At 44.8% G+C, this 26,253-nt stretch overlaps 1 protein-coding gene across 4 annotated transcripts in view; it reads right to left on the bottom strand.

The window, feature by feature from the left end:
- Positions 1-26,253, bottom strand: part of agap1 (ArfGAP with GTPase domain, ankyrin repeat and PH domain 1) — a 727,575-nt gene that overhangs the window by 207,777 nt on the left and 493,545 nt on the right. For all 4 annotated transcript variants that reach the window (XM_068035975.1, XM_068035972.1, XM_068035973.1 and 1 more), the window contains exon 10: positions 14,641-14,745. In XM_068035975.1, the coding sequence (XP_067892076.1) occupies positions 14,641-14,745 (105 nt within the window). The remainder of the gene's footprint in view (positions 1-14,640; positions 14,746-26,253) is intronic.

The following is a 26,253-nucleotide window of genomic DNA, read 5'->3' as shown; positions in this document are numbered from 1 at the left end:
GTGGATCGGCGATTGCAACTGTGTACAGATGTGGGTATATCGGTGATTACAGCTGTGTACAGGTGTGGTGTATTGGTGATTACAGCTGTGGATCGGCGATTGCAACTGTGTACAGATGTGGGTATATCGGTGATTACAGCTGTGTACAGGTGTGGTGTATCAGTGATTACAGCTGTGGATTTATTGGCGATTACAGCTGTGTACAGGTGTGGCGTATCAGTGATTACAGCTGTGTACAGGTATGGGTGTGGTGGTGATTACAGCTGTGCACAGGTGTGGATGTGGCAGAGATTACAGTTGTGGGTGTGGCAGTGATTACAGCTGTGCACAGGTGTGGGTGTGGCAGTAATTACAGCTGTGCACATGTATGGGTGTGGCAGTGATTACAGCTGTGTACAGGTATGGGTGTGGTGATTACAGCTGTGCACAGGTGTAGATGTGGCAGAGACTACAGCTGTGTACAGGTGTGGGTGTGGCAGTGATTACAGCTGTGTACAGGTGTGGTGTATCAGTGATTACAGCTGTGGATTTATTGGCGATTACAGCTGTGTACAGGTGTGGCGTATCAGTGATTACAGCTGTGTACAGGTATGGGTGTGGTGGTGATTACAGCTGTGCACAGGTGTGGATGTGGCAGAGATTACAGTTGTGGGTGTGGCAGTGATTACAGCTGTGCACAGGTGTGGGTGTGGCAGTAATTACAGCTGTGCACATGTATGGGTGTGGCAGTGATTACAGCTGTGTACAGGTATGGGTGTGGTGATTACAGCTGTGCACAGGTGTAGATGTGGCAGAGACTACAGCTGTGTACAGGTGTGGGAGTGATTATAGCTGTGCACAGGTGTGGGTGTGGCAGTAATTGACCTCGAAGAGGGTGTAGAAGGGTGGGTTAGTAAATTTGCGTATGACACTAAGGTCGGTGGAGTTGTGGATAGTGCCGAAGGCTGTTGTAGGGTACAGAGGGACATAGATAGGCTGCAGAGCTGGGCTGAGAGATGGCAAATGGAGTTTAATGCGGAAAAGTGCGAGGTGATTCACTTTGGAAGGAGTAACAGGAATGCAGAGTACTGGGCTAATGGGAAGATTCTTGGTAGTGTAGATGAACAGAGAGATCTTGGTGTCCAGGTGCATAAATCCCTGAAGGTTGCTACCCAGGTTAATAGGGCTGTTAAGAAGGCATATGGTGTGTTAGCTTTTATTAGTAGGGGGATCGAGTTTCGGAGCCACGAGGTCATGATGCAGCTGTACAAAACTCTGGTGAGACCGCACCTTGAGTATTGCGTGCAGTTCTGGTCACCGCATTATAGGAAGGATGTGGAAGCTATGGAAAGGGTGCAGAGGAGATTTACTAGGATGTTGCCTGGTATGGAGGGAAGGTCTTACGAGGAAAGGCTGAGGGACTTGAGGTTGTTTTCGTTGGGAGAGGAGGAGGAGGAGAGGTGACTTAATAGAGACATATAAGATAATCAGAGGGTTAGATAGGGTGGATAGTGAGAGTCTTTTTCCTCGGATGGTGTTGGCAAACACGAGGGGACATAGCTTTAAGTTGAGGGGTGATAGATATAGGACAGATGTCAGAGGTAGTTTCTTTACTCAGAGAGTAGTAGGGGCGTGGAACGCCCTGCCTGCAGCAGTAGTAGACTCGCCAACTTTAAGGGCATTTAAGTGGTCATTGGATAGACATATGGATGAAAATGGAATAGTGTAGGTCAGATGGTTTCACAGGTCGGCGCAACATCGAGGGCCGAAGGGCCTGTACTGCGCTGTAATGTTCTAATTCTAATTACAGCTGTGCACATGTATGGGTGTGGCAGTGATTACATCTGTGTACAGGTGTGGATGTATCGGTGATTACAGCTGTGTATGTGTGGTGATTACAGCTGTGTACAGTTTTGGGTGTATCGGTGTTTACAGCTGTGTAGAGGTGTGGGTGTGGCAGTGATTACAGCTGTGCAGAGGTGTGGATGTGGCAGTGATTACAGCTGTGCAGAGGTGTGGATGTGGCAGTGATTACAGCTGTGCAGAGGTGTGGATGTGACAGTGATTACAGCTGTGCACAGGTGTGGTTGTGGCAGTGATTACAGCTGTGCACAGGTGTGGATGTGACAGTGATTACAGCTGTGGACAGGTGTGGGTGTGGCAGTGATTACAGCTGTGCACAGGTGTGGGTGTGGCAGTGATTACAGCTGTGTACAGATGTGGAGGTGGCAGTGATTACATCTGTGTACAGGTGTGGAGGTGGCAGTGTTTACATCTGTGTACAGGTGTGGAGGTGGCAGTGATTACAGCTGTGTACAGGTGTGGTGTATTGGTGATTACAGCTGTGGATCGGCGATTGCAACTGTGTACAGATGTGGGTATATCGGTGATTACAACTGTGTACAGGTGTGGTGTATCAGTGATTACAGCTGTGAACAGGTGTGGGTGTCGTGGTGATTGCAGCTGTGTACAGGTGTGGATGAGGTAGTGATTACAGCTGTGTACAGGTGTGGATGAGGTAGTGATTACAGCTGTGTACAGGTGTGGACGTAGCAGGGATTACGACTGTGTACAGGTGAGGGTCTATCAGTGATTGCAGCTGTGTACAGGAGTGGGTGTAGTGATGATTACAGCTGTAAACGGATGTGGGTGTTTTGGTGATTCCAGCTGGGGGTCTATCAATGATTACTGCTCTGTACAGGTGTGGTGTATTGATGATTACAGCTGTGGATCTATCGTTGATTGCAGCTGTGTACAGATGTGGGTCTATCCGTGATTACTACTGTGTTCAGATGTGAGTGTGGCAGTGATTACAATTATGTACAGGTGTGGATGTGGCGCTGATTACAGCTGGGTACAGGTGTGTGGATGTGGCAGTGATTACAACTGTGTACCGGTGTGGATTTATCAGTGATTACAGCTGTGTACAGGAGGGGTGTATCGGTGATTACAGATGTGGGTCTATCGGTGATTACAGCTGTGTAAAGGTTAGAATTAGAATTAGAACATTACAGCGCAGTACAGGCCCTTCGGCCCTCGATGTTGCGCCGACCTGTGAAACCATCTGACCTACACTATTCCATTTTCATCCATATGTCTATCCAATGACCACTTAAATGCCCTTAAAGTTGGCGAGTCTACGACTGTTGCAGGCAGGGCGTTCCACGCCCCTACTACTCTCTGCGTAAAGAAACTACCTCTGACATCTGTCCTATATCTTTCACCCCTCAACTTAAAGCTACGTCCCCTCGTGTTTGCCATCATCATCCGAGGAAACAGACTCTCACTATCCACCCTATCTAACCCTCTGATTATCTTGTATGTTTCTATTAAGTCACCTCTCCTCCTCCTTCTCTCTAACGAAAACAACCCCAAGTCCCTCAGCCTTTCCTCGTAAGACCTTCCCTCCATACCAGGCAACATCCTAGTAAATCTCCTCTGCACCCTTTCCAAAGCTTCCACATCCTTCCTATAATGCGGTGACCAGAACTGCACGCAATACTCAAGGTGCGGCCTCACCAGAGTTTTGTACAGCTGCATCATGACCTCGTGGCTCCGAAACTCGATCCCCCTACTAATAAAAGCTAACACACCATATGCCTTCTTAACAGCCCTATTAACCTGGGTAGCAACTTTCAGGGATTTATGTACCTGGACACCAAGATCTCTCTGTTCATCTACACTACCAAGAATCTTCCCATTAGCCCAGTACTCTGCATTGCTGTTACTCCTTCCAAAGTGAATCACCTCACACTTCTCCGCATTAAACTCCATTTGCCATCTCTCAGCCCAGCTCTGCAGCCTATCTATGTCCCTCTGTACCCTACAACACCCTTCGACACTATCCACAACTCCACCGACCTTAGTGTCATCCGCAAATTTACTAACCCACCCTTCTACACCCTCATCCAGGTCATTTATAAAAATGACAAACAGCAGTGGCCCCAAAACAGAACCTTGCGGTACACCACTAGTAACTAAACTCCAGGATGAACATTTGCCATCAACCACCACCGTCTGTCTTCTTTCAGCTAGCCAATTTCTGATCCAAAGCTCTAAATCACCTTCAACCCCATACTTCCGTATTTTCTGCAATAGCCTACCGTGGGGAACCTTATCAAACGCCTTACTGAAATCCATATACACCACATCCACGGCTTTACCCTCATCCATCTGTTTGGTCACCTTCTCGAAAAACCTGTGGTATGGTATATTGGTGAGTACAGCTGTGGGTGTATCGGTGATTACAGCTTTGTACAGGTGTGGATCTATCGCTGATTACAGCTGTGTACAGATATGGATGTGGCATTGATTACAGCTGTGTACAGGTGTGGGTGTATCGGTGATTGCAGCTGTGTACAGGTATAGATTTATCAGTAATTACGGCTGTGTACAGGCGTGGACGTGGCAATGATTACAATTATGTACCAGTGCGGATTTATCGGTGATTACAGCTGCGTACAGGTGTGGTGCATCAGTTTTTACAGCTGTGTACAGGTGTGGGTGTATCGGTGATTACAGTTGTGTATAGGTGTGGATGTGGCAGGGATTACAGCTGTGTACAGGTGTGGATGTATCGGTGATTACAGCTGTATACAGGTGGGGTGTACTGGTGATTACAGCTGTGTACAGGTGGGGTATATCGGTGATTACAGCTGTGTACAGGTGTGGATGTGGCAGGGATTACAGCTGTGTACAGGTGTGGGTGTGGCAGGGATTACAGCTGTGTACAGGTGTGGGAATATCAGTGATTACTGCTGTGTACAGGTGTGGATGTGGTGATTACAGCTGTGTACAGGTGTGGATGTGGCAGTGATTACAGCTGTGTACATGTGTGGGTGTATCGGTGATTACAGCTGTGTACATGTGTGGGTGTATCGGTGATTACAGCTGTGTACAGGTGTGGGTGTATCGGTGATTACAGATGTGTACAGGTGTGGGTGTATCGGTGATTACAGATGTGTACAGGTGTGGGTGTATCGGTGATTACAGCTGTGTACAGGTGTGGATGTGGCAGTGATTACAGCTGTGTACAGGTGTGGGTGTATCGGTGATTACAGCTATGCATGTGCGGTGATTTCAGCTGTGTACAGGTGTGGATGTGACAGTGATTACAGATGTGTACATGTGTGGGTGTATCGGTGATTACAGCTGTGTACAGGTGTGGGTGTATCGGTGATTACAGATGTGTACAGATGTGGATGTATCGGTGATTACAGCTGTGTACAGGTGTGGGTGTATCGGTGATTACAGCTGTATACAGGTGTGGGTGTAACGGTAATTACAGCTGTGTACAGGTGTGGATGTGGCAGTGATTACCGCTGTATACAGGTGTGGATGTGACAGTGATTACAGTTGTGTACAGGTGTGGATGTATCGGTGATTACAGTTGTGTACAGGTGTGGATGTATCGGTGATTACAGCTGTGTACAGATGTGGGTGTATCGGTGATTACAGATGTGTACAGGTGTGGGTGTATCGGTGATTACAGCTGTATACCAGTGTGGGTGTATCGGTGATTACAGCTGTATACAGGTGTGGGTGTATTGGTAATTACAGCTGTGTACAGGTGTGGATGTGGCAGTGATTACCGCTGTATACAGGTGTGGATGTGACAGTGATTACAGTTGTGTACAGGTGTGGATGTATCGGTGATTACAGCTGTGTACAGATGTGGGTGTATCGGTGATTACAGATGTGTACAGGTGTGGGTGTATCGGTGATTACAGCTGTATACCAGTGTGGGTGTATTGGTGATTACAGCTATGCATGTGCGGTGATTTCAGCTGTGTACAGGTGTGGATGTGACAGTGATTACAGATATGTACAGATGTGGGTGTATTGGTGATTACAGCTGTGTACAGGTGTGGATATGGCAGTGATTACCGCTGTATACGGGTGTGGCTGTGACAGTGATAATAGCTATGTACAAGTGTGGGTGTATCGGCGATTACAGCTGTGTACAGGTGTGGATGTGGCACTGATTACAACAGTGTATAGGTGTGGGTTTATCGGTGATTACAGCTGTGTACAGATGTGGGTGTATCGGTGATTACAGCTGTGTACAGGTGTGGATGTGGCAGTGATTACAGCTGTGTACATGTGTGGGTGTATCGGTGATTACAGCTGTGTACAGGTGTGGGTGTATCGGTGATTACAGCTGTATACAGGTGTGGGTGTATCGGTAATTACCGCTGTATACAGGTGTGGATGTGACAGTGATTACAACTGTGTAGAGGTGCGGATGTGGCAGTGATTACAGCTGTGTACAGATGTGGGTGTATCGGTGATTACAGATGTGTACAGGTGTGGGTGTATCGGTGATTACAGCTGTATACCAGTGTGGGTGTATTGGTGATTACAGCTATGCATGTGCGGTGATTTCAGCTGTGTACAGGTGTGGATGTGGCAGTGATTACCGCTGTATACGGATGTGGCTGTGACAGTGATTATAGCTATGTACAGGTGTGGATGTATCGGTGATTACAGATGTGTTCAGGTGTGGGTGTGGCACTGATTACAACAGTGTATAGGTGTGGGTTTATCGGTGATTACAGCTGTGTACAGATGTGGTGCACTGGTGATTACAACTGTGTACAGGTGTGGGTGTATCGGTGATTACAGCTGTGTACAGGTGTGGTGTACTGGTGATTACAACTGTGTACAGGTGTGGGTGTATCGGTGATTACAGCTGTGTACAGGTGTGGTGTACTGGTGATTGCAGCTGTGTACAGGTGTGGTGTATCGGTGATTACAGCTGTGTACAGGTGGGGTGTACTGGTGATTACAACTGTGTACAGGTGTGGGTGTATCGGTGATTACAGCTGTGTACAGGTGTGGTGTACTGGTGATTGCAGCTGTGTACAGGTGTGGTGTATCGGTGATTACAGCTGTGTACAGGTGGGGTGTACTGGTGATTACAGCTGTGTACAGGTGGGGTATATCGGTGATTACAGCTGTGTACAGGTGTGGATGTGGTGATTACAGCTGCGGACAGGTGTGGATGTGGCAGGGATTACAACTGTGTACATGTGTGGATGTATCGGTGATTACAGCTGTGCAGATGTGGATGTATCGGTGATTACAGCTTTGTATGTGCAGTGTTTACAGCTGTGTAGAGATGTGGATGTGGCAGTGATCACAGTTGTGTACAGATGTGGGTGTATTGGCGATTACAGTTGTGTACAGGTGTGGGTATATCGGTGATTACAGCTGTGTACAGATGTATCGGTGATTACAGCTGTGTACAGGTGTGGATGTATCAGTGATTACAGCTGTATACAGGTGTGGATGTGGCAGGGATTGCAGCTGTGGGTGTATCGGTGTTTACAGCTGTGTACGTGTGGATGTATCAGTGATTACAGCTTTGTATGTGCAGTGTTTACAGCTGTGTAGAGGTGTGGATGTGGCAGTGATTACAACTGTGTACAGATGTGGATGTATCGGTGATTACAGCTGTGCAGATGTGGATGTATCGGTGATTACAGCTGTGTACAGGTGTGGATGTGGCAGGGATTACAGCTGTGTACAGGTGTGGGTGTATCGGTGATTACAGCTGTGTACAGATGTGGATGTATCGGTGATTACAGCTGTGTACAGGTGTGGATGTGGCAGGGATTACAGTTGTGTACAGGTGTGGGTGTATCGGTGATTACAGCTGTGTACAGATGTGGATGTATCGGTGATTACAGCTGTGTACAGGTGTGGATGTGGCAGGGATTACAGTTGTGTACAGGTGTGGGTGTATCGGTGATTACAGCTGTGTACAGATGTGGATGTATCGGTGATTACAGCTGTGTACAGGTGTGGATGTGGCAGGGATTACAGTTGTGTACAGGTGTGGGTGTATCGGTGATTACAGCTGTGTACGTGTGGATGTATCAGTGATTACAGCTTTGTATGTGCAGTGTTTACAGCTGTGTAGAGGTGTGGATGTGGCAGTGATTACAACTGTGTACAGATGTGGATGTATCGGTGATTACAGCTGTGCAGATGTGGATGTATCGGTGATTACAGCTGTGTACAGGTGTGGATGTGGCAGTGATTACAGCTGTGTACAGGTGTGGATGTGGTGGTGATTACAGCTGTGTACAGATGTGGATGTGGTGATTACAGCTGTGTACAGATGTGGATGAATCAGTGATTACAGCTGTGACAGATGTGGATGAATCAGCGATTACAGCTATGTAGAAGTGTGGATGTGGTGATTACAGCTGTGTAGAGGTGTGGATGTGGCAGTGATTACAGCTGTGTAGAGGTGTGGATGTGGCAGGGATTGCAGCTGTGTACAGGTGTGGATGTGGCAGGGATTGCAGCTGTGGGTGTATCGGTGTTTACAGCTGTGTACGTGTGGATGTATCAGTGATTACAGCTTTGTATGTGCAGTGTTTACAGCTGTGTAGAGGTGTGGATGTGGCAGTGATTACAACTGTGTACAGATGTGGATGTATCGGTGATTACAGCTGTGCAGATGTGGATGTATCGGTGATTACAGCTGTGTACAGGTGTGGATGTGGCAGGGATTACAGCTGTGTACAGGTGTGGGTGTATCGGTGATTACAGCTGTGTACAGATGTGGATGTATCGGTGATTACAGCTGTGTACAGGTGTGGATGTGGCAGGGATTACAGTTGTGTACAGGTGTGGGTGTATCGGTGATTACAGCTGTGTACAGATGTGGATGTATCGGTGATTACAGCTGTGTACAGGTGTGGATGTGGCAGGGATTACAGTTGTGTACAGGTGTGGGTGTATCGGTGATTACAGCTGTGTACGTGTGGATGTATCAGTGATTACAGCTTTGTATGTGCAGTGTTTACAGCTGTGTAGAGGTGTGGATGTGGCAGTGATTACAACTGTGTACAGATGTGGATGTATCGGTGATTACAGCTGTGCAGATGTGGATGTATCGGTGATTACAGCTGTGTACAGGTGTGGATGTGGCAGTGATTACAGCTGTGTACAGGTGTGGATGTGGTGGTGATTACAGCTGTGTACAGATGTGGATGTGGTGATTACAGCTGTGTACAGATGTGGATGAATCAGTGATTACAGCTGTGACAGATGTGGATGAATCAGCGATTACAGCTATGTAGAAGTGTGGATGTGGTGATTACAGCTGTGTAGAGGTGTGGATGTGGCAGTGATTGCAGCTGTGTACAGATGTGGATGTGATTACAGCTGTGTACAGATGTGGATGTATCAGTGATTACAGTTGTGTACAGATGTGGATGTGATTACAGCTGTGTACAGATGTGATGTATCGGTGATTACAGCTGTGCACAGGTGTGGGTGTATCGGTGATTACAGCTGTGTACGATGTGGGTGCATCAGTCATTACAGCTGTGTACAGGTGTTAATATATCGGTGATTACAGCTGTGTATGGTTGTGCCTGTAGCTGTTGCCATAGTTTTGTATCAATGATGAGCTGAATCCAAATTTGTCATTGTCACAGTCTGGCGTGGCGGCAGAATGGCTGCCTGTTATACACTCATTCCTTTTTTCCTCTCCATTGACTTTTACAGTAGTGTTGTCATGAGGGATAGTCAACCCGCTACCATCTGCACTGTGTCCGCACCCCTTTGGAACCTGATCCCAAGTGTGCAGATGGATATAGGTGCAGTTGAGGATCAGTATTTTCATAGCTGTGGCACAGCTTGTATTACGAACAGCGGTGATAGTGTAAGTGGGACTAAAGGTGTACCTCTGCATCACAACATGCTGGGGAGGGAACAGAGACAGAGATGGTGGTGCCCTACAAGGTGTCAGCTGCGGCTTATTGGGACACTGTCTTGTCTCTGAGTCAGAAGATTGTGGGTTCAAGTCTCACACTAGACACTTGATAACACAATTTAGGGAGTGCTGCACTGTCAGAGGCACCACTTTCAGATGAGATGTTAAACCGAAGCCTTGTCTGCCCCCTCAGGTGGACATAAAAAGCATATAAAGTAGTGCAGGGGAGCTCCCCACGGTGTCCAGGCCAATATTTATCCCACAAACAACATTATTAAATCACAGATGATCTGGTCATATTAATATTGCTGTTTGTGGGAGCTTGCTGTGCACAAGTTGTCTGCTGCGATTCCTACTTTACGATAGTGACTAAACTTGAAGAAGTATTGATTGGCTGTGAAGCAATTGGGGATGTGAAAAGTGCTATAGAAATGTATGCCTTTCTTTTATAAGGGTCAGAGAATTGTTCAAATGAGATGTCACTTCGCTCACTTTCAAACTGACCCAGATCCAAAACTCTTTTGACTTTTCTTTTGATTAGACAAGGCCCCCTCTAAAGGGAGACTTTTCAAAGTCATGTCCTAAATGCATTGTTGGCAGTGAGGGGTGTGTTCCAGGGACGATGTGGTGTACAGTTGCTTGATCAAGGAGGGAGACACAAGGACATTTGGCTCTTACAGAACAGCAGTGGATAGAGACTTGGTTATCATTAAGGTTTCTTCCACAAAATCAGTTAACCTTCTATAGACTGTGCAAACAGCAAAGCAGCCTATACCAGTGAGACAGAAAGCCTGTAAATCAACCCACCATTTGACATAATAAGACACATAAAAAGACCACAGTCAACAACACTGCCGTGAATTACTGTGGCCAGAAGGAAGGAATACCCGCTGAAAAGGAGCTTCAAAGATATAACAACTACTGCAAGCAAAACAACAGCTGTTTTGGAGAGTGAACGGGACCAATTTTCCAAAAAGCTTTAAAGTTTTTTTTAATCAGTTATAATCAAGACAAACGGTGTCTGGAAAAGATGCAAAACAAGCTGCCGACCTGTGAAAAGCTGTCCAGGTTCCCGTTGCTTCTGGAGTTCAAAGGCATAACACACAGAGCCTGCAGCTAATGTGAGGCAGCGCTAATTTTAAAGGCATAAAATGCTATAAAATGGCCTTGGGGGCAGACAGCTTCGAAGCTAGTTGCACCTAAATAAGACATGGTTCATTTAATTCACAGCTTAGCCTAATGTAACAATCAGCTATGTCTTGCCTAAAGTTGCAGCGGGGAAATAGCCAATACCGTGCAGCAGCTACACAAGTGCACCAGAGCAGCCTCCAGATTGCTTTTTGATTGACAATATTTCACATTTGACAGGCACATAATACCAACAGCAGCGTCCAAAATAAATACAAGCAAACCCAAAATACAAAATCACACAACTTGCACTGTTTTACTTACACTCTGTCACAGCACACCTGAATAGAACCTGACCTTTGAACTAACCTGTCACCTGAACAGAACCTGACCTTCGAACTAACTCGCCATCTGAACGAACCTGCCCTTTGAACTAACTCGTCACCTGAATGAACCTGACCTTTGAACTAACTCGTCACCTGAATGAACCTGACCTTTGAACTAACTCGTCACCTGAATGAACCTGACCTTTGAACTAACCTGACACCTGAACTGACCCGTCACCTGAATAAAATTGTCATTTGAATAAACCCGTCATCACATGGTCTGCAAAGTCCACTGGTCTATCTTTGTGGTTCAGCTATACAGTTTAAACACAACAAAAACAAAAAATGCTGGAAATACTCAGCAGGTCTGGCAGCATCTGTGGAGACAGGAGCAAAGTTAACGTTTCAGGTCTGTAACCTTTCATCAGAAGAAAGGTCACAGACCTGAAACGTTAACTTTGCTTCTCTCTCCACAGATGCTGCCAGACCTGCTGAGTGTTTCCAGCATTTTTTGTTTTTGTTTCAGATTTCCAGCAGCTGCAGTATTTTGCTTTTATTTTACAGTTTAAACACACATTGTGCTGAAGATCACAACCATGGCACCCTTTGAAAAGGAGCAGCTTTCTCTTTGAAGTTACATTGCTCTAATCTTTAAATGTGGTCACCTTTATTTTGACAAATTAGCCTGATCCTTTTATGGATCTCTGGCAAAAACCCACAGCACCATTCCTTCCTAAACTGTACCAGGATACCAACCTCTCCTAGGGTATGGAAGGCCATCTCGGTTCTTGTATCACAGCAGGGCTAATAGCACAAAGGTCATTAAGGACTCCTGTCCACTCTCTGTTAGGAATTTTACTCTTAAAATTTTAAATGCTTAAATCTTAGCTATCAAGGGACACATAAAGACATGAACTGTGCAGCTAAAAAGCTCCTGTTTATACGATGTTGCAAATTTGCGGAATAATCCCTTCCATTTCTTACTAGATCAAAATCAAACTCCGTACGTCCCCGACAGAGATGTGAATCTACAGTTAGCTGCACGGGTCTGCTCCTGGCCATGGTAAACACGACCAGTGTACAGGGACACAACTCAATGCTTTAAATTGTTCACACGAGGAATTTCTTGTACATTTTTTAAATTTAGAAATTACTCCAGATGGAGTCATCACTTTGACAATCGCCCCCCAGGTTTACTTTAATCATGCTTCATTTCCGTAAAATAAGGAATTTATACATCAGCGTGAGCTGCCGGTAGTTGAAATGGCTGCAAAGGAAGAAGGAAGCTCAATGGTGTCACTAGTTATTGCAATTTTTAATTGTAATGATTAAAAATTCAGTGATAGCACAACAGGGACAACATTAAATTCCAACTAAAATAGTCAATGCTGCAGAGCTCACATGCTATCCAGCCATCCGTAAAAACAGAGCCATGTGCATGCAGAGTTACATACACAAGCACACAGTCACGTGCACGCACACAGTCACGTACGCACAGTCATGCCCGCACAATCGAGTATGTAGAGTCACGTGTACACAAAGTCACGGGCGCGCAGAGTCACGCCTGCAGTCAAGTATCTAGAGTCATATAAGCACAGAGTCACACACACGCAGTCAGGTCTGCAGGGACACATGTGCATAGAGTCACACAGTCACATGCACACTCAGAATAACATGCGCAGTGACACATGCATTCATGTATGCAATCACACGTGTACAGTCACACATGCACACAGTGCCATGCGTGCAGTCACACACATGCACAAAATCACACGTGCACAGATTCTTGCGTGCAGTCACGTGCCTCCACAGAGTGACGTGCGCACACAATATCGTGAACATGCGCAGATAGTCACACGTGTACACAGAGCTGCGTGCACATAGTCACATGCACCTGCACACAGACATGTGCAGACACAGAGTCGAGCTTGGGCACAGAGTCCGAATCACACACATGCAGCCAGAATCTTGCACACAGATGCACGTACACAACACACGTATAAGCACACAAACACAGTCTTTCAATTCACTGGAAGCTATGGTTTCAAGTAAAAACGGATTGTGCGTTTGACACTAATCCAAACAACACTTCAGTTTAATTTATTACTGTTACATGAATACACGGAACAGCCCCTCCACTAATCACAATGGCTCAGGGGCATATGCACCACCTGGGGCAATGCTCAGCCCCACAGACAAATCAGTTCCAGGATTGATCACAAAACAGAACCAGATAAGGGAGGCCACTGGGCTCAACTTAACCAATTGAACTACAAAAATACTTGGATTCTATCCTCTGTCTGCTCAATGAGTCGAAGGGTTTCAAGTGCAACATCCTTCCCCAGAAGACCACTCTTTGCTTGAAGACATTCTTCCTGTTATTTGTGTTAAACTTCCTTGTCCCTTTATTTTAGCCTCCTAGCACAATTTGAAGGACTGTTCTAGGATTACTGTACCTACACTGTTTACTGTCTTGCAAAATTCTACAAGGTAATTTCTCCATTGCCTCCCTTGTGAAAATCCCCAGTTTCTCCAATCTTCCTTTGTAACTCAAATCTCCAATGTCATGAATCAGCTTTTCTAGGTATGTGCTAAATTAGTCAATAGAGGAACAGGGTTGGTGAGGTGGTGCAATGTGATTAAAAACTGCCAAAATGTTCAGGATTCCTGATTGGTATCTGGAGGCACCCCTGCTAAGAAAAGCATGTACTTAGTGTGGATATTCAGTAAGGACAGGATTGGACTGGATCTTGAGAGACACTCCACACGCAAATAGTCCACCAACAACAGGTATATGCAGGACGACTGGCCATATGTCAGCCTAGGCAGCAGTAAACTTAGATCCCCAAGCAACGACGACAGCTTTCAAAATGTGCTCCAGACATCTTTCATAGAAGATGCTTAATGAGCCGTACACTCCTGGAAGGCCCTAGGTTTGATCTCAAAGATTATGAAGGTGTTCGATAGGATCAACGTAGAGATGATGTCCAAACAAGGGGCATAAATACAGGATAACGAATCCAATAAGGAATTCAGGAGAAACTTATTTAGCCAGAGAGTGGTGAGGATGTGGAACTCACTATCACAGGGAGTAGCTGAGATGAATAGCATAGATGCATTTAAGGGAAGGTAGATAGAGAGAATGGAGTAGAAGGATGTGCTGATAGGGTGATATTAAGTAAATAGAGTGGGAGGAGGATCATGTGCAGCATAAACACTGGCATAGTTAGGCTGAACGGCCTGCTTCCGCGCTGTACATTTCTCTGTAACTCTATGCAATTTTCAAAGCTACAGAAAGTGATTTAAAGCAAAGTCCTAAAAGACCATGATGTTGAAATCCAAAGTTATAAACAACCTGATCATCTGTGAGGATATTTCCATCAATTCAGTTCCACCAACAACAGCTCCTTCTGCCTGTCTGGGAACATGAATAGGCGAGAGTTCGAGAAGAGCCAGGTGGAGTTGCACACTTACATGTAAACTAGGATGATACGTCAAGAGCCCATTATCACACAGTGTTACGTACTTCTTCTTCCACTCTTTGTTTAGTGACTTCCCACTCCTCTTAAGTAACATACCCTAAGAAAAAAACAAAATAGATTTAAGAGAATGTAAGCAAGCTTGCATTTTAGAGTCTGTTACAGCACTAAATGGTCTCATTGGCTCCGTTTTGTGACTATAACATTGTGGGATCTTCCCCAATCCAACATCTTTTTGGATCCTACATTTTTAAGTCGAAGGCCTGAATGCGCCTCCTGGATACTTGTAGAAATAGTGGCAGCATCTCGAAGAATGGCCAGTGTCAGTCTCAGTGGCTGAACCCCTTCCCACTTCCTCAGCCATTGGCTGGAATCACATTTATCAGTGCTTACTTCTCCAACACATGAAGGTGAGAGATCAAAACTAATTTAAGAAGCTCTAATACAGAAGAAAAATACTGCAGATGCTGAAAATCTGAAACAAGAACAGAAAATTATGGAAACACTCAGCAGGTCTGACGGCATCTGTGGAGACAGAAACAGAGCTAACGTGTCAAATCTGTGACCTTTCATCAGAACTGGGAAAAGTTAGAAATGTAACAGTTTTTGAGCAAGTGAAAGCTGGGAAGGGTGAGAAGAAGAACAAAGGGGAAGGTCTGGGATAGGGTGGAAAGCAGGAGAAGTTAAATGACAAAAGGTTTCATGATGCAAGGTTAAAAGGAATGGTAATGGGACAAGTAAAGAAACAAAAGATGAGTCTAGAGAAGGTGTGAATGGCAGGATCCTGAATAGCTGCCATCCGAAAGCAACAAAGGAAGAAAGAAACAAGAGAGTAAACAAACAAACCAGCACAGAAAAAGAAAACAAAATGGGGCAGAGGTTACAATCTAAAATTATTGAACTCCATGTTGAGTCTGGAAGGCTGTAAAGTGCCCAGTTGAAGGATGAGGTGCTTCCTCGAAATTGCATTGAGCTTCATTGGAATACTGCAGGAGACCGAGAACAGAAACTTCAGAGTTGGAGCAAAGTGGAGAATTAAAATGAAAGACAGCTGGAAGCTCAGGGGCATGCTTGCAGACTGAACGGAGGTGTTCCGGAAAATGGTCACCCAATCTGTGTTTGGTCTCCCCAATGTACAGGAGACCACATCATGATTATAAAATAAAACTTTACTTGAATTCTGGGTTTTGATCAGTGTGACATTGGATCTATAACACATCCATCCAGTCCTCAGTCATACAAAATCAATATGCAAGTCTATTACCCCCTTGCTTTTTTTAACCCTGTATATGACATTGTATCTATATCAAATTCCTTACAGCATCTGTTAAATATGTCTTATTATGTGATATACAAGACTATAAAGCAACTGTTACTCTAGTTACATGGTTCTCTTTCCTCTTTTGGGCTTAAAACACTGATTTTAATGCGTTAATACACTTATTATAATCGTTACCATGAAAGCTTGATCAACTGTTACATTAAAAATAAATAAGTGGGACAAAAAGGGAAAGCAACCAAATCTAAATGGAAGGAGTGGCAGAGATCAGAGTACACACTTTCATTGCAGTGTCAGGTCATAGCAGATGTAGACGGTTCGAAAGTTCCAACCAATTTCCATAACATTTCTTCCTGAATAATTTGTAGAGTTATTCTTAGCCTTTGGAATTTTTGGTCCCTTAATTACTGGAGCTGTCGGTATTTTGTTTTGTGCACAGATCGTGTCTAAGATCCTTGACTTCTTCAGCACATTCCCCTTCAATCACTCCAAACCTTGTCCCTGCATATTTTCATCAACGTTCACATGCAATGAGCCCTTTGCAAGAAATATGGCCAATTTGTATGTGCCTGAATTTTGATGGGCTGACACTTTTGGAACCTGGGTTCAAATTCAGGCCAGTGTCCTCAGTCTAAGGGTCCTACAGAAAATAACTATGAGCAGTCTAATCCAGGTCTTAGCTGAAAGGTCATCAATCTGAAACGTTAACTCTGTTTCTCTCTCCAAAGATGCTGCCTGACCTGCTGAGCGTTTTCCAGCATGTTCTGTTCCGATCCCAGCATGCTGGTCAATGCTGACACTGGGGTCTCCAAAGGAAAAGTGTTCTGTTGCCCAGCTGTAACATCCTTCACCTCGATCAGCAACAAAAGCCACAACAAAAAAAAATGTCTTTTAAAAGAAATTCTCTCGTCTCTTTAAAGCAGTGACTTACCTTAGGGGTACAGCTCCACAGACATCACCTTTGTATTTCATCCAAGTGACTATTATCCTCATTTGATCCGAGTGAGTGCAAGCAGCCTACTCAACCATGGGGTGTTGCACTGGGCCTCAATGGGTCCTCACCCACAGTCCACAAATGCAGGTCGCCCCACAGCAGGAAATCTGCCTTATTTGCTCACTCCCTAGCACTTTGGCCACTGAGGACACCATTTGGTAGCTCTACCATTGCACCATTGAGATTGTCACAGGCCAGGAATTGAACAACTTGCAAAGGTTTGGATCGGGGCCACAATGGGATAGTTAAAGAAAGGCTTAGTTGAAGAGATGGGATTTAAAGAGACTTTTAAAGGTGGGGAAAATGTAGAAAGGCAGAGTGGTTAGGGAGGACACTCCAGAAAGTAGGACCTAAACAGGCGAAAGCACTGCCACTAAAGACGCAGTGGAAGGATGTGGGATGGGAGGGGGATACGGACAATCAGACTCAGGAGAAGGAGTCATAGAAAAAGAGTTGCAGAGGTAGCATGGAGGAGCCATGAAGGGTTTTGCAGTTGAGGACAAGAGTTCAGAATTTGATTCATTGGTAGGCAGGAAGTTAGTGCATGTGATGAGCCAGCAGGGCTTAGTGCAGGTCCAGATGCAGGTGGCAGAATTGTGGAAAAGATGGATGTTTGTGGAAAGTGGAGGTTGGGATGTTGGTGTGGATGGCATTGGAAAAATCAAGTCTAGAAAAGAAGGAAAAGATGGAAGTAAGTAATCTTGCTGACTGTAATAGTTAGGGTTTGAGGCTCATCACCAGTTTAATAGGCTGCAAACCTAGGATGTTCCACAGTTATATAACTCAAAACTATCACGAATGATGTGTCTACCTGCTGATAATGCAATGAGAAGCACCGGTTTTGCTTTAATGCAATTATCAAAACAATATACCGCAAAGTAGGTTATGACTCCTGCCACACAACTCAGAGGTCCATGGGCAGCTCGTCAATCCCCCACTATCACTGCCATGTGGTTTGGGATACAAAAAGAAAGATTTATATTTATAGGACCTTTCATGACCTCAGAAGCCCCAAAGTGCTTAACGACCAACAAAGTACTTTCTTTGTTGAAGTGTAGTCAGCCACTTTGCACACAGAAAGATCCCACAATCAGCAATGAGTTAATGACCAGATCATCAATTTTTGTGATGTTGGTTGAGGGATAAATATTGGCCAGCACACTGGGGAGAACGCTCCTGCTCTTCTTTGGAATAGTGCCACGGGATCTTTTGCATCCACCCGAGAGGGAAAACAGGGCATCAGCTTAACGTTTCACCTGAAAGTTGGCACCTCTGATAGTACAGAATTCCCTCAGTACTGCACCTAGAGTGTCAATCTCGATTTTGTGCTCAAGTGTCTGGACTGGGGTTTGAACCCACAACTTTGACTGAGGTGACAGTGCTACCCACTGAGCCTCGGCTGACAATGTATGGATAGACAGGCGGAACTGGAAAGAAACAGGGAGAGAAAGATACTTCCTAGCCCATTAAAAATAACCCTGATTGAAGTATTGGCTGCTGAGGACACGTGGCAAAAATTTAAATGAGGACTTTTTTGTTATTTACTATGTGTAGTTCTTGTAACACATTATTTCACAGCCCTGCAGCAGCAAATTAAATCTAACTACATCTAAAAGAGTCTTTAGAAGTAGCAGCATATCCAGCAAGTAATGACAAAATCGACATGCCACTGCTTCAAGATGATGGATGTTGCCTGCAGTAAACTCTTCACCAGTGTAAGCATAAACAAGTTTGTTATGTGAAAATAAGTACCTTTGAATGAACATAACGCTTCCCCTCCATAAGCCTGATAGAAATGGGTTCTCCAGCAGCACCAGTGATAATGGTAGAATAAGATAGGTTGATTCTTATCACTAAGGTGCAGGCCGACTTCAAAGAATCAGCCTACAGATCTTCTCTATTAAGGCCATCCCATAGGCTTTATCAGAGGATGTATATAGCTATGCCTTGCCTCATGTAATCTGATGGCTATCTTGTCTACCTGTCCTGAGGGAGCATGCTTCTGAGTAGTTCCCAAATACATGGCATTGTGCCTCAGGGTTGCAGGGGTCAGTCGCATGCCACAGTGAGATTAATACAGTTCTAGCCTAGACAAAGCAAATTAGCACAAAAACAGAGCACTTGGAATACAGGAAACAATGGCTCAAGCTGGTAGGAATTGGTAGGCAAGCTTTATTTTTGCTTTCCTCTATATAATGCAGTTTAATCCAAGTTTCTTCTGTTCTGGGAAGCTTAATGTCTAACTCTGCTGTAAGCAGGCACAATGAGACGCCACACAAGGTGGAAAGTATATTCCTCAGTCAGTTTCTAGATTGACTGTGAACTTTCAATTCCCGTTATTGTACCCATGAGGAAAAGGCGAAGGGGCTGAACTGTAAGTCTACGATACTTAAATAATGCAGACAACACTTTGTATTAAAACTTTGTATGTATAACAAATGTAACCAATATCTGAAATCTATCATTCAGCATTGCACTTTACCCACCAGCAATGATAAAACACTGCTCATAAATTTATATTAAAACTCTGCTCAATAGCAATTATTTACCAACAAAGATTTATTGATTGTGCTTGCCACCAGAGATTTGTGCTAACTGAGCCAATCAGTCAGTGAGGCTGAAGCATTAGGGTGCCAAAGGGCAGTAACTCACACTATCAGGTTAAATCCTGCTGATCATTACTGCAACAGTGCAAACAACTAATGATGAGTCGAGTGAAACTCTCCCCTGGGACCATCTCTTGCACGAGGTGGTGTTCAGGCTGCTCCTGGGGAGCGGTATCCCCGTTTAAAAGGGAAGAAGCTGTGCCCACCAATTAAATCCCCATCACTTCCCCTTCAGCACACCTGAACTAGTCAACAGTGGATTTCCATGTAAATTTAATAATATTACATATTTACCTAGGAGGAAGTAACAAAGGTAGTAACGCCATTAAGGGAGTCAGATGAAAGCCTTGTTGGAGTGGTTTATCATTTGTAATCTGGTGGCCCTTATAGTTTCTGTCTCTGAGGCAGGTCTTGTTTTATGTAATGTTGTTGTACATATATTATATTTTTCCGTTTTTATCATTTCTGTTCTTTTTGGTCTCCCCCATCATTTCTCGGGAAATGCATGGTGCCAGGCTTCAACACTTGCTTCTCCCCTCAAACCACCAAGCGGCTTGCAAACGCGATATGCCTGCTCATGCTCCCAGCATCCCTGTGAAAGGATCACCTCTCCCTGATAGCCTGACCGAAATGGGTGCTTTATATTGCATGAGAGCTACTGGTTCAAAGGTCGTCTTCATCCTACCACAAGGTCCAAGTGCAGCTGCCAAAACCAGCTCCAGGGAAGACTGCCGCTACAGGAACCCAATAGCACTAGCACAAACCAGTCATCATTCAGGGGTGTATTATGGACGTTGGACTTTGTGACATGATATTTTATAAAAACTCTGATTTTTAAAAGTTTAGATAGAGTCAGAGAAGCCAGATGACCTCACATCAACTCTGCTTAAGACAAGACAGAAATCTTGGTTACTAGGACAACAGAGAACACAGATCAAAGACTTATTTTTGAAAAGCTTATTCGGCCGACGCTGTCACGATGGGCTGAATGGCTTCCTTCTGTGCTGTATTTTGTTCTATGTTCTATATGCTATGACCTGTGGAGTAGTGGGACTGAATTAACAGTGCATTATTCCCGCCTTGGTCGTAACCTCGGATCCTCATTGTAGTGGACCTTTTATGGGCCACATTTGAGCTTGTGATGAAGACCAGTAATGTGCTCAGCGGGTGACAGAAAATCCCATGCGACAAGGTTGTTTGTGATTAGGTTAGGTTATTCCCCATCTTGTATGTGCAGTATTAGGACTATAATGAATGCTCTGGCAGAATGACTGCTAGAACAAGGGAGAAGAACCTAATTAAAAGCTCAGGGCAGCAGCCAAGTGCCTTAATTACCTCAAGGTGCCCATTTCTGGCACAGAATCTGTTTGATCACTTGTTCTAACTATCAGAGGCTGCCCACTGCTCTTTTGATATTTAGAGACTATTCTAGGAATCTGCAACAGGCTAAATAAGCGCCACCTATCCAGACTGCATTTCTGATCCAACATATTAATAACAAAATCTTTAATTTAAAAGATGCTCAAAAAGGTAGCATTAAAATACTTTCTATATGATTTTTTAAAAGTTTGCAACACAGCTCATCCATCCTTCAGCTAAACATAAAAAGCATCTGAAGATCTGAGTAGAGTGTAGCGCTATCTTAATGTCCTGTAGGGAAGAAAATCTGCTGTCCTTACCTGGTCTGGCCTGCGTGTGACTCCAGACCTACAGCAATGTGCTTAACTATTAACTGCCCTCTGAAATGGCCTAGTAAGCCACTAAGTTACAACACTGGCATCTACCTGACAATGTGGAAAATTGCCCAGGTATGTTCTATCCACAAAAAGGACAGATCCAACCCAGCCAATTACTGCCCCATCAGTCTACTCTCGATCATCAGCAAAGTGACGAAAGGTGTCGTCGACAGTGCCATTAAGTGGCACTTACACAGCAATAACCTGCTCACTGATGCTCAGTTTGGGTTCCGCCAGGACCACTCAGCTCCCAGCTCCTTGCTCATTACAGCCTTGGTCCAAACATGGACAAAGCTACACTCAAGAGGTGAGGTGAGAATGATTGCCCTGGTTATCAAGGCAGCACTTGATCTGATGTGGCATCAAGGAGCCCTAGCCAAACTGAACTCAGCAGGAATAAAGGGGAAAAGGCGCCACTGGTTGGAGTCATACCTAGTACAAAGGAAGATGGTTGTGGTTGTGGGAAGCAAATCATCTCAGCCCCAGGATACTGCTTTACAAGTTCCAAAGGGTAGTGTCCTAGGACCAACCATCTTCAGTTGCTTCATCAATGACCTTCCCTCCATCATAAGGTAGAAGTGGGGATGTTTGCTGATGATTATATGATGTTCAGCACCTTTCGCTACTGCTTAGATACTGAAACAGTCCATGTCCATATACAGCAAGATCTGGACAACATTCAAGCTTGGGTTGATAAGTGGGAAGTAACATTTGCGCCATAAAAGTGCCAGGCAATGACCATCTCCAACAAGAGAGAATTTAACCATCTCCCCATGACATTCAATGGCATTACCACTGCTGAATCCCCCACTATCAACATCCTGGGGGTTACCATTGATCAGAAACTAAACTGGACAATCGTCATAAATACTGTGGCTCAAGAGCAGGTCAGAGGCTGGGAATTCTGCGGCGAGTAACCCACCTCCTGACTCTCCAAAGCCTGTCCGCCATCTACAAGTCACAAGTCAATGTGATGGAATACTCTCCACTTGCCTGGATGGGTGCAGCTCCAACAACACTCAAGAAGCTCGGCACCATCCAGGACAAAGCAGCCCGCTTGATTGGCACCCCATCCACCACCTTAAACATTCATTCCCTCCACCAATGGCGCACAGTGGCAGCAGTATGTACCATCTACAAGATGCACTGCAGCAACTCACTGCGCCTCCTTCAACAGCACCTTCCAAACCTGCGACCTCTACCACCTAGAAGAACAAGGACAGCAGACGCATGGGAATATCACCACCTGCAAGTTCCCCTCCAAACCATACACCATCCTGACTTGGAACTATATCGCTGTTCCTTCACTGTCAGTGGATCAAAATCTTGGAACTCCTCCCTAACAGCACTGTGGGTTTACCAGCACGAGATGGACTGCAGCGGTTCAAGATGGCAGCTCACCACCACCTTCTCAAGGGCAATCAGGGATGGTAAAAAAAAATGCTGGCCTTGCCCGCAATGCCCACATCCCATGAAAGAATAAAGAACCTACCTCCCCATATACATGTGAAATAATGAGTGTGTTCCCCTATCTACTATGATGATTTTTTTTGTATAAAATATATATATGGTTGTTGGCATCCTTCCATCTATGAGAGATGATGGATGCGTAACAAACAATATATTTAGATGGGATGTCTTTTCTTGGTTCACCTTTGCTGATGGCTGTGGAGGACAATCCATGAGAGGCATGTTCTGCCACAAGTGACGCACATGAAGCTGCCAGGTAACGTTTTGGTTTGGGCATTGGCGCCTGTTGCCAAGCTGCTGTAGCAACTCATCATGGTGGCGGTGCACACCAGCCCACAAGCGGTGTCGCCATTTCCCTCTTTCGTCAGCTTGTGACTCCCAGGTGCGACAATTGGTGGTAAGGGCCTTCATGTCACGCTTGCAGGCATCCTTGAAGTGGAGCTTTGGCTGCCCCACTGGTCATCTGGCTACCTCACCATACAGAAGGTCCTTGGATATACAACTGTCTTCCATCCTGCAGACTGAAGCCGCCTCTGTTTGATTAGTGCCTACACACTTGGGAGCTCTGCCTTTGTGAAGACTGCCGCATTTGCGATTTTGTCCTTTTGTTTATAGATGTGTGTGTGTATATATATATATTATTATATATATATATATATATATATACACACACACACACGATTGTTCCTTTCCACTTAAAATGATCTTTCTTCATCTTGCAGCCCCCTATTATAGCCCTGCTGTAACTCAGCCCCTTGACATTTTAAAATCTAATATAAAGTTGCTTCCAAATTTCATAGTCAGTGCCATAATAAGACACAGAGGCTGTGCTATATGTTCCCTGTTGGATGGTCAATGCAAGGGATGTTGTTTTCTGTGCATTGTGAAGCAAAACTGTAAATGCACTTGTATAAACACTTTTAAGATCTCTCTACACCCACGCACTGGAAATCTTCATGCATAAAGGTTATTATGGAGAGAGGTAGCAGGGCAACACTGAGACCTCACCATGTTCTTGTAAAATGTGTTTGAAGCACTGAGTCTGGTACAGAGGTGTAGCAGCTTAGGGAGCTCATTTCTCATACCATGAGCACCTGCTGTGTCAGATACATTAGCATCCATAAGCTGCGCCCCCTCTCAAAGACTGGAGAACCGAGGTGACCTTCTCATCATTATCCTGTTCATTTCCTCCCACAGTGCGATGCCCATCATACAACCTGCTCATCAAAGTGGTTAAAGCCGAAGCTGGATCCAAGTCCTAATGGGGGAAGTAATCGTGTTTAAATAAAAACTGAGTTAAACCACTCTGCTCTCCACTGTTATAAAGGGAACTGTCAGCTAGTGTCTTACCCACTGCTCGTCGTGATTGACACACTTCGGTGCTAACTACAACGGGTTGTACGGTTTATTACATTTGAACACGTCTCCCCCGCCTTGTCTGCACACAACTGGAACTGTCATACTGGGAGATCGTGAAGAATACAAATGTAAGGCACCCACAGTTCAGCTAATGGGATTTGACACAGGCTTTAAGTTTAATGAAGAAAGTTGCCAGTAGCAACAAAACTGTCACTGCTTGCGAAGTGCAATTAATAAAGGCTCCGACAACATTACTCCAGACTGCAGCCAGCAAAAGGTACCCTTAGTTTAAGCTGTGGTAAATTAGTTGGCCAATTTTTCTTAAGTATCTGCATCATTTACAGAACAATTTATTAATTTTTCGTCTGCCACTGGCATTCGAAAGGATGTAATTTTGCACCTGATGTCCATTCAAGATGCGACTCATTTCAAATGGATCGTGATATTCATGTCAGGTAATGAACAGGTTGCCACTATTATAACCATTCATGAAGGTTCCAGTGGCTAAAACACAGCCTCACCACAGCTCCTCACTGACCCAAGAGGATTACATACAAACATACGAATTAGGAGCAGGAGTAGGCCATTCGGTCCCTTGAGCCTGCTCCACCATTTAACAAGATCATGGCTGATCTGATTGCAACTTCGATTACACATTCCCACCTACCCCCAATAACCTTTCACCCCCTTGCTTATCAAGAATCTATCTACCTCTGCCTTAAAAATATTCAAAGACTCTGCTTCCACTGCCTTTTGAGGAAGAGAATTCCAAAGACTCACAACCCTCAGAAAAAATTTCTCATCTCTGTCTTAAATGGGCGACCCCTTATTTTTAAACAGTGACCCCTAGTCCTAGATCCTGCCACAAGATAAAACATCCTTTCCACATCCACCCTGTCAAAATCACTCAGAATCTTATATGTTTCAATCAAGTCACTTCTTACTTTTCTAAACTCCAATGGATACAAGCCTAGCCTGTCCAACCTTTCCTTATAAGACAACCCGTCCATTCCAGGTATTAGTCTAGTAAGCGGCACAGTGGCGCAGTGGTTAGCACCGCAGCCTCACAGCTCCAGCGACCCGGGTTCAATTCTGGGTGCTGCCTGTGTGGAGTTTGCAAGTTCTCCCTGTGTCTGCGTGGGTTTCCTCCGGGTGCTCCGGTTTCCTCCCACATGCCAAAGACTTGCAGGTTGATAGGTTAATTGGCCATTATAAATTGCCCCTAATATAGGTAGGTGGTAGGGAAATATAGGGACAGGTGGGGATGTGGTAGGAATATGGGATTAGTGTAGGATTAGTATAAATGGGTGGTTGATGGTCGGCACAGACTCGGTGGGCCGAAGGGCCTGTTTCAGTGCTGTATCTCTAAACTAAACTAAGCCTTCTCTGAACTGCTGTCAACAGTACTGTACACAGTACTCCAGGTGTGATCTCACCAATGCTGAAACATAACCTCCTACTTTTGTATTCAATTCCCCTCACAATAAATGATAACATTCTATTTGCTCTTTCCCAAATACTTGCTGCATTACACTGCACAATTACTCAAGATGTAAAGGGTATTCTAATCGCTTCATTGGTTAGGGGGATTAAATTATACAATGGGTTAACAAAATCCCCCTTTCACTTTTGGGGCCTGGGTTCAAGAATAGCCCAGACGTGTGGCATTACAGTCTCCGCACTCGAAGGTCCGAGGGTAGTCTTGATGAAGCTCAATGTGTTTTGGGCCTGCAGCAGAGTCTACAATTTAACACACACTGGAATTGAATTAGCAACTTCACTTGGTGGCTGGCAAGAGCAATGGAAACACCACACCAGTGAGTGTATCATCTGGTGCTCTTCTGGAATTGAGATTAAGGCATATCATTAGGCAGTGTAGAGGACCTCCAGCCTGCACCTTACCCATACTGCATCATGTTTCGGTAACATTTGACACTGAAGTTGGCTAAAAGCCAAGAGTAAAAATTATAAGTAAGGTCAACACACTGTCTGTCTGGCAACCCACCATCTGCCTGAAGACTGGTGTTAATGGAGGCTTTGGAAGAGGATAAATCACAAAACTGGAATTAATGGATTGAAGGAGTGTTGAGCATTGGCTCCCAGTCTGGCAATGCCTGCTTTTAAAATTCTTATCCTTGTTTCAAATTCCTCCACGGCTTCCTGA

This window comes from Heterodontus francisci, chromosome 7 (assembly GCF_036365525.1).
Source record: "Heterodontus francisci isolate sHetFra1 chromosome 7, sHetFra1.hap1, whole genome shotgun sequence".
Classification (NCBI taxonomy): domain Eukaryota; kingdom Metazoa; phylum Chordata; class Chondrichthyes; order Heterodontiformes; family Heterodontidae; genus Heterodontus; species Heterodontus francisci.
Note: the sequence above shows the minus strand (reverse complement) of the source record. Positions and strands in the feature narration are given on the sequence as shown.